This window comes from Oryza brachyantha, chromosome 7 (genome assembly GCF_000231095.2).
Source record: "Oryza brachyantha chromosome 7, ObraRS2, whole genome shotgun sequence".
In the NCBI taxonomy this organism is placed as follows: Eukaryota; Viridiplantae; Streptophyta; class Magnoliopsida; order Poales; family Poaceae; genus Oryza; species Oryza brachyantha.
In genome coordinates, this window is record NC_023169.2 from 6,271,195 (window position 1) to 6,280,957 (window position 9,763).

Below are 9,763 nucleotides of genomic sequence, written 5' to 3' on the forward strand. Positions count from 1 at the left end.
TCAATGAGAAAATATTTTGAAACGCTTACTTTGAAGATAGTATAAATGGTGAAACAGAGGGAGCTCATACTTTATATTCCTCGTTAAATACTCTTTCACAAATGTCATAAATTTTAATTCTCACCAAAGATTATCTGTAAGACAACATGATACAATCCTTAATATTGTTTTTATGACTTCTAAGAAAATGTTTTGCAACGCAATATATGGCCCTTGACTAGTTATCAACAAAATCAGTCATATTTCTTGAAGCAACAGATCTCTCGTCCGTTCTCAGCTTGTGGATCTTCTTTTCTGTGGAAAATTGTGTCCATCATCAGTATAGTTGTTTGGCTATTTCTCCATAAGAGTAAATTGTCCCCATGTCACTCGGGCGTTCCCCTTTTTATCATCCTTATTTCAAATGTTTTTCAGACTTTGTTCTAACTGAAAGAAAATATAGTATTGATCCGAATGCATCGTTCCTCCTGATGTGTTACCATAACTAAAGAACCAGATGGATACAATTACATAGTTATATAAGGTGTCAATCTTCGAAGTAATTAGTTGCTGGAGATCTGTGACGAAGAACCAGATAAATTCATCTGATCGAGTGTAAATTCATCTGATCGAGTGTGAAATTTTTGGAGCATGTTTGGATCATATGGATTGCCTGAGGAAATGAAGAATTATAATATAATTCCAGATGGTGTGCCTATTTGGCTAATGTTAGGCTTAGAATTAAGACTGCACGGCAATTCCAAAAAGTACATTACATGCAGTAGCAATGGCAAGAAGTTGGCAGTTTGTTTTGCAGGAATCATATTGGAGGCCGAATCAAAGAGCCAGTAACAAGAAGTGAATATTTTTCATGTTGTGAATATTTGTAAAGTGGCTTAACACTTTACTTCAGTCTCATGTAAATAAACTATGTTTAATTATTTATCTAAAGCTAGTAATAATGTTGAACATTTTGGCTCAGGTAAGACAGTCTTCTGAACCAGTTGTGAGGTCTTGGGAATTCACTCAGATTAACTGTAATATAAGTAATAAAGTTTCCTTCAAAATATATACATCCTCCATTCAGAATACAGGAAAAAATACTAAGAACAGTGTTGTGGTACATAAAGTTTTGTATGCGTCTTGGTAGAACTATTGTGGTTCTTTACTTTGTAATCAAAATGTTATTGCGTGACTTAAGATAAGAAGAGAAGGGGAATAACTTTTTTTAAGATAATGGAAGTATAAATTCGTGAAGATGAAAGGGGCAAATGAGACTTTAAAATTGAAGGATCATAAATATCATATGAATATATGCTTATGCTTATACCATGAAAAATTGCACCCAAGGCAGCATTTTTCCCATTCATATCTAAGAAGACATCTATCTGCAATTAGCATAGATTATTCCAACTTTCAAATTTCTCAAATGAAACTACATAAAAACAGTATGGATCAAGACAGTCTGATCACAAGTGAGATTCATCAGAACAACATATATAAGCGATAATTTTTTTTCGAAATTAAAATTTGCTCCAGTTCTTCAGCTTCGCTACACTGACAAATCAAATGGGTCTGAGATAGAGAAATCATCGATCTTGGTAGATTCAGGATAATCGCACCAGTATTTGCTATCAAAATCAAATCGAGCTTCCTTAGAAACTTTGTTATGCAGCTGTAGCCTCCTGCGTTGATTGGTCATCCATTTCTCATTCTGATGGATGATATCCCGGACACCAAATGTCATTACTTTCAGAACTTTGGCGTTCAAAATGAAGAACTTTGCAAAGTTAACCACAGATGTCTTCTCTTGATATCTTTTGAGCACAATAGTCTTAAGATGGTGTTCCAGGCAGTGAACAGGTCCAGGATGATAGTTGCGTAGATCATTTTTCACATTAGGTTGCAGCGATAGCTAGAAATGATAAACATAAATTTAAGTCAGTATAATACAGTAACAACACTGTCAGAAAGGATTTCTTAACAACCATGTATATTGATCATGATAACATTAGCAATGATTATAAACATTATGGACTCACCTTGATGTACATCTTCTCCAGACAGGAAAAATATTTGAGAAGGTCCACAAAAGCAGCTAGGTTAGGGCCAACTGACTGGAGAACCAAAATCTTCACAGTGGGCACTGACATTGTCATGCTAACAGAAGGCATTTCCTGGATAGAACAAACAAAACAAAAATTAGCATCTGTGCTAAATAGAATGGCAAATCGGGTAGGCACAATGGCTGCTACTTGACGAACTATGAACCAAATCTCAGGTACTATATTTGTTCTCTTGTCTGAATTGATCTATTTGCATATTTTGACGAGTATGCAAAATAAAGCACAAATTTAAAATCTAAGGCAAAGATGTCATACCTGAATAACCGCAGTCCCAATCTCAAGTCTGGAGATGAAGCTGGGCAGGATGCCCAATATCTGTAGTCTTGGTGCGCTAATTACCTGGATGCTCGTAGGGCCATCATCTAGAAAAGCTGGGATCAACCTTTCGAGGAGCGGTGCATCCTCGACAACTATCTCTTGGAAGATGACCTCCTGTTTCAAACCATGTGTGGTGCCTATGCATAGGCTCCTTAATGAAGCAGATCTAATGCAAAGGCGAGGCAGCCCGATCGTGTAGTTGATGTTGAGGCTCTCTAGGCTTGGGCAGGCAGATATGACAGCATGGAGAGAACCCTCTGATGCTGTGACCGAATGGAGATTGAGCTTCCTTAACTTTGGGAAATGTAGTGGCCGAGTAATAAGATCATCACGGATGCAACACCTAGACAAGTTGACCTCCTGTAGGGTGGGGGAGAAGCGAAGCAATGAGAGTACTAGCGAGTAGGTCATGTCAGCTTCCTGATCTGCTGTGGTATTCCTGGTGGCAAACTGGAAATCAAGCTGAGAGAGGTTGTTTAGCATTGGTAACTTCAACCAGTCCTCGAAGGTGGTGATGCATCGCTCGAGGCAGTAAGAGACAAGAACTATATGGTGAATAGGGCCTCGGTGAGCGGCAAGAATCTTTCCTGCAATGATGATTCGCTTGTTCTCATTTGCAGAGAATGCTCTCATGTCAAGGCTAAGTGAGGTAGAGCGCCAGATCTGGCACCATAGGCGGGAAACAACCTGCATGAGAGTGGCATCTCGGGTAGATAGGAGGGAGACAATGGTACCAAGAATTTCATCTGGTAGGCGACTGAGTCTGTCAACACCAGCAGCTTTCTTGGGTGCTTCCCCGATAGGAAGGAGATCCAAGCTTCGGGCGTCTTGCAATGTCTTCTCCTTCTTGGATTCCAGTGTATGATTGATCCCATGGCTAGCCTCTAGCTCTTGGCTTCTCCTCTTCCTTGTGGGTTTGGAGGAGAAAGAACCATCCATGCTCTGCAGATCTGGAAATACACAGCGCTTGTTAGGGTGATGGATTACCTGATTTCATAGGATTTCATCCTGAAATTTGGGGTCGTCTTGTTTTATTTTGGGAGGTTGGGGACGAGCAGACTGGGTTAACACTATAAAGGTTGATATTTAACGCATATGTGTATTTTTCATAATGGCCCCTTTTCTTACTCCATTATGGCAAGTATCGTATTTAATGCATTAGCATATCTATTATTATAGCCTCTTTATTGTTTTCCATTTTAGTGCTGGTAGGGACTACACGAAGATGGTCAACTATGGTAGTTGGAGCGGGTGACAGCTAAGGTAGCATAGTTAATGCATAAGCATATTTCCTAAATAAACCCTTTATGTTTCCATTTTTATGATGTTAGGGGACTAGGTGCAGATTGTCACCTAAAATGAATGGAATGGGTGATTGTTGGGGTGCCATAGTTAATACATTAGCATATTTCCATAATAGTGACTTATTTTTGGCATTTTAATGATGCTAGTGAACTAGGTGAAGATTGTTGGCTAGGATAGATGGGCTGGGTGGTGCTACGTTGTCATGGTTAAAGCATTATCGGTTGGGAAATTTCTATTTCCATCTTAATAGTGTAAAGGGACTAGGTGAAAATTATCGATTGGGAATGATGAAGCGCGTGACTCCTAGGGTGCCACAGTTAATGCATTATTGTATTTCCATATTAGCCCCTTTCTTTTTCTATTTTATTCATCCAAGGGGATTAAATTGAGAATGTTTGACAATTAGATGGATGGAGCAGGTGAATGACAGGGAGTCATGGGTAACGCATTAGCAAATTTTCATAATAGATTTTATTTTTTTATTTTTAATAATTCAAAGGGCCTAGGTGAAGATTCTTGGCTAGGGTGTATGGTGCGAGTGATGGCTAGGGTCATATTTAATGCATTACTATATTTCCCAAATAAACATTTTTTCTATTTTAATGATGCTAGAGGGTACGATGAAGATTGTTAGCTTGGCAGGATGGGGTAGGTGGCTGCTAGGGTGTCATAGTTAATGCACATCCATATTTTCATAGTGGCCTTTTGTTTCCATTTTAATGATATGATAGGGGACTAGGTCAAAGTTATCAGATGGGTTGGATGGTTTCGTGACAGCTAGGGTGTCATAATTAATGCATTAGCATATTTCCATTATAGCCCCTTTAGTTTTGCATTTTAATCATACTAGGGGACTGGGTGCAGATTGTTAGCAAGGATGGATAGAGAGGGTAACCGCTAGTGTGTCCTAGTTAACGCATTAGTGTATTTACATAATCACCACTTTTTTCATTTTAACAATGGAAGAGTACTAGGTGAAGATTGCTAGCTATGTGGTATGACCGAGTGACTACTAGGTAGCACCTTTTTTCATTTTAACGATGCTAGGGGACTAGCTATACATTGCTGGCCAGGATGGATGGACCACATGACTGCTAGAGTGACATAGTTAATGCATTATCATATTTCGATAATAGCCTCTTTTTTTCCCATTTTAATTATGCTAGGGACTATGGTAAGATTGTCAACTAGAATGGATAGAGCTTGGGGCTTCTAGGGTGTCGTAGCTAATGAATTGGCATATTTCTATAATAGTTCCTCTTTTACTCATTTTAGTGATGCTATGGACTAGATGAAGATTCTCGCTGTCTCACAATTATTTTATTTACATATTTGTATAGTAGCCTCTTTTATATTTTATTTTGAAGCGCAAGAGACAGATGGATTAGTTGAATCTTCTACTTCTTTCCTTACAGAGAATGTTGGATCTATGGTTAGCCACAAGTTCCTAGGATCGCCTCATTCTTGTGGTTTTCTAGGATGGAGCATCTCGTTTTCTATGTATACGTGAAAATAGAGACAGTAGATTAAGGTAATATAGATAACCTAGTTTCATTGAATTCTTATGGATTTAATGGATTTTCTTGTTCCATCTTGATTGTTTTGGGATGGATTGAATTGGTGAATACTACCAATTTTTTGTAATTAATGCACATGCATATTTGCATGATACCCATTTTCTCATTCCATCTTGAGAGGTTGCAAAATGAATGCAGTAGGTGACTGGAAAACTTTCATATTTAATGCATTTAGACATTTGAAGGATTGCCCCTTTCTTTTTCCATTTATCAAGGGGGCTAGAACGGAGGGATTATGCAGTTTTATCATTTATTACGTATTGAGTTGCTACGAATGGACGTGTTAGTTGCAAATTGTCTATAGTTATATTTAACGCATCTACATTTTTTCATAATATATCCTTTTTATTGTTTTTAGGGGATCGGGATGGGCTGGTTGATGACTTTTAGGGTTCATATTTAATGTAAATGCATTAATTAAATGCTCATATGGTTTGATAGTTTTTTTATAATACTAAACCATAAAGAAGAAAATTTAGTATACATCATCAAATTTGCAAGCTTTCGAAGAATTGACACCCAATCCACAAGCCTTTCATTTTTTGTTTGGCTACCAAAACTACAAATTCTACTATCTTATGCCACTACTTCCTCATTTTCACATATTGTTTACTTTTAGAGAAAATCTGAAAAATACCATTGACAAATTAAATGTCCGAGTCTAAGAAATACTATTGACGAATGCGAGTTCTAAGAAATACCATTGTACAAATAAATTTGTCTAAGAAATGTCATTGCCATTAGGTTTTCATGTAATTTTTTTGCCGTAAAATACACTGTTTGTTTATACTATAGCACTTAACGGAAAAAGATAATGGAACCCTAACGGCGACGGTATTTGTTAGACAAATTGGTTTATATAATGGCATTTTGTAGAACTCACGCTCGTCGATAGCATAAATTTTCTCTTACTTTTATCGCTATTTCTTTTCTTCTCTCCAACAGGATGACAGTATTGCCATTGGCTTTCTTTTTACAGATTGATCAAAGCAATGGTCACAGGAAAAACATCAAGCACCAGTTCTTCACCCGTCACCACCGGTGGCAGGGCCACTCTGCAGCCACCGTCCCAAATTCCTCTGCAGAGCTCCCCCATGCTGCCACCGCATCATGGGCCAGAAACCGGACGTCAGCCAAGGAGGGAGGGAGGGAAAAAGGGAGAAAGAAAGGGACAGGAAATTAATTTCTTCTCCTGATTTTTAATAATTATTTTACTCCTTTCCGATAAACTTAAATTACACTTAAAATCCTGTTAGGGCCTTTCGACGCCTAAGGAATATTTTAAAATATTCTGATAAGTCGCTTCCACTTATTTAGATGATTTTTGATTGATGTTTAGCTCCTGATTGAATAAAACAAATTATTTTTCACAATCTATTTTGACAGAGATTCAAGTCCGGCTGCGTCAAGATATGCTTCAAGCTTTCGTCGTCAGTGTAAACATTACAACGGTTGCCGATTAAGTAATGTCGCTAAATTTTTAGGGCATGAACTACTACCGCTAACTCTATGTCATGAGTAGGATAATTATTCTCATGGGGTCGCAACTAACGGGAGGTGTAAGGGGCCACTTCTCCTTCTTGCATTAGCACATAACCCAAACCAAGCCAGGATGCATCACGGTAAACATGAAGTCTTTCGTCTGATCGGACAAGATCAAAACCGGTGCCGATACTAGCATCTTCTCAATGATTTTTTTCTCCGGTGGCATTCAGCTGACCAATTGATTTTTTTCTCCTTTAACAACTGTCATTGGTTTGGCAATCTTGGATAAGTTCTCAATGAACCGACGGTACTACCCATAAATCCCAAGAAACATCTGATTTAAGAACCCATCTATCGAGGGGTACACTTAGTAACTGACTCCACATTGGTCCTGGCCACACTTTGAGCATTGATTACGTGACCCAGGAATTTGACTTCCTATAGCCAGAAGCCACACATGTTGAATTTAGCATAAAGTTCATGTTCCTTCAGTTTCTCTAGCACCATCTTGAAGTGTTGCCCGTGTTCTTCCTTAAAATTGGAGTAGATGAGTATGCCATCAATAAAGGCCACCACAAAATTTTCCTAGAAGTTCATGAATACCTTCGTGAAGAAAGTCGGGGCATTGGTGAGCCCTACAACATAATCGTGCACTCGTACAACCTGTACCGAGTGGTGAAAGTTGTCTTCGTAATGTCCTCTTCTTGGATTCTCAATTGATGGTATCTAGATCGAAGGTCGATCTTAAGAAACACAGATGCTCCTTTAACTTGATTGAAGAGATGATCGATCATCGGCAAGGCATATTTATTCTGGATGGTAACCTCATTGAGTGCACGGGAGTCAACGCACATCCTCTTGTGTTGTCCTTCTTCTCCACGGAAATGACCGGAGCACCCAAGGTGACGTGCTTGGTTGGATATACCCTTTCCGCAATTGCTCATCCACTTTCATCTTGACCTCTGCTATTTCATTAGCTGTTATTCTATACGACCTCTTGTAGATTAGAGCAGTCCCTGGCCACCAAATCAATCTGGAACTTGATCCTCTTTTTGGTGGCATGGTTGTGAGGTCAGCGGGAAAAAACTCAGGGTATTCATTCCTGTCACGCCCAGAAATTCCTTACACGAATTTCTAAACTTTATTGTGTATTAAAATCCCTGTCCAGGAGCAGCCGGACTATTTTTAATACACAATAAAGTTTGGAAATTCGTGTAAGAAATTTCTATTGATCACAGGGATGTCTCCCAACTTCCGTGGACTTTCGTCTACCTTTGACATCAATGTTTCCGCGACCGTCTGGTTCAGATTCACCCCAACTTCGATGACCTTGGAGACTGGTAGGTCACCATTTCTCCATCCTCTTTAGTCAAGGTGATGACACGGTTAGCATAGTTGATCACTCCTTTTGTGCCTTGTCAGCCAGTCCATCCCCAATAAGATGTCTAGGTCCTGGATTCAAGAAGGATGAGATTGGCTAGAAAGTGTGATCTTTGGATTTCTATAGGCACTGAGGGGCTATAACTGACTGAGGTTAGACTATTCCCTAGAGTGTAAACCTGCATTAGGTTATTTAATTCTTCTTTCCGTGACCCATGATTCCCCACAAATATCTTTAAAATGTAAGAATGCGTAGCACCTGAATCAAATAACACTATAGCAGGTATTAATAATTACTAATTACATTATTTAGGCTATTAGTAACTAATTACTAACTACAATATATAAATGATATAAATTTAACCGAATTACTAATTACTATATAAATCATATAAATTTACTATATAAATCATATATGCAGCAACAAACCATATAAATTTGTAGGAAAAAATCATGAAAAAACAGTTTGAAACCGCATTGGCATAGTGAGACGACTTGGCCCTAAAATGGAAGCTACAAACCATATATAAATTGTAGCTGATACATTTAAAAAGGTGGTCGTCAGGCAATTTAATGTAACAATTTAAATAATAATGGATGGGTTTTATTTCATGAGATGAATGTTTATAGTGTTGGTGAATACGTGTGTACACTAGTTGTGAAACCGGATTGATGGTGGTTAGTTAATCCGGCATATGAAGCAAGGAAGCCACAGGTGTGTATATGTAATCGTGCAAGAATAGACAAGTTTAATAGTAATAGATAGAGAAGTAATTCGGAGCCGGAAGCAATCTTAGTAATAAAACTGAAATAGATCGATAAGATAGGCATCTAGTTGGACATAACATAATGAATGTACAGTAACACACAGTACATCTACAGGTTTGGCTAAGGTGACGCCTCGACTATATCTTGGCTACAGTCCCCTTCCCTGAACAGCGGCGCATATTGCTGCTTCCTTTGCTCTTAGTCACTTTTCCTCTTTATGTGTCTCTGCCTTCATAACTTTATGGCCATGATAATTCGGAGTCGCATTGTCGATCCACAAAGTGAATGGACACGGTCTAGAATTGCCCCGAGAAAAAAAAAGTGAAAAGTACCGTTATGCATGTTGTGCAATACGAGAACAGAGATGGAATAACGAAGTTTCTTCGTAGTTGGTGTCTATGTTGGTACAAATGAACTTCTGCCGAATGTGTCATGTTCGAACGATGTAGTCACCTGGCAACGAGTCCCACAACTGCATTTAGGACACTCGGACCACTCGGGAATATCTAACGGATTGTTCCTCCAATCAACGCTTGCAGTGTGTACGCGTCATTCGTACTCCCTCCATGCCTGAATGAATTGGGTTGTCGATTCGGGTTGCGTCACCCTTCCACCGTGGGGACGTAACCTGACTATCGATCCACTGTTCGAAGCCACATTTTGTTTCATCTTCTTGCGATAACGTTGTTGTTAGTAATGGTTGCATAGATAAGTTAGACAAGTAGTTGGTATTCCATGCACAGTACAATCACTAACCACAAAGTCATCGTCGATTATGTGTGGACAAACAAAGCATCTTTGTCCAAGAGTTCTGTGTCTTACCGA

General features: G+C 38.7%; 1 protein-coding gene across 1 annotated transcript; it reads right to left on the bottom strand.

Moving 5' to 3' along the window:
• Window positions 1-1,531: 1,531 nt before the first annotated feature.
• LOC121054919 (F-box/FBD/LRR-repeat protein At3g26920-like) lies at window positions 1,532-3,362 on the bottom strand. The gene is made up of 3 exons (XM_040525895.1): window positions 2,361-3,362; window positions 2,022-2,156; window positions 1,532-1,894 (listed from the first exon to the last, which is right to left on the bottom strand). Exons 1-3 carry the CDS (start codon window positions 3,360-3,362, stop codon window positions 1,532-1,534), a joined length of 1,500 nt encoding a protein of 499 aa, XP_040381829.1.
• Between the last annotated feature and the right edge of the window lie 6,401 nt (window positions 3,363-9,763).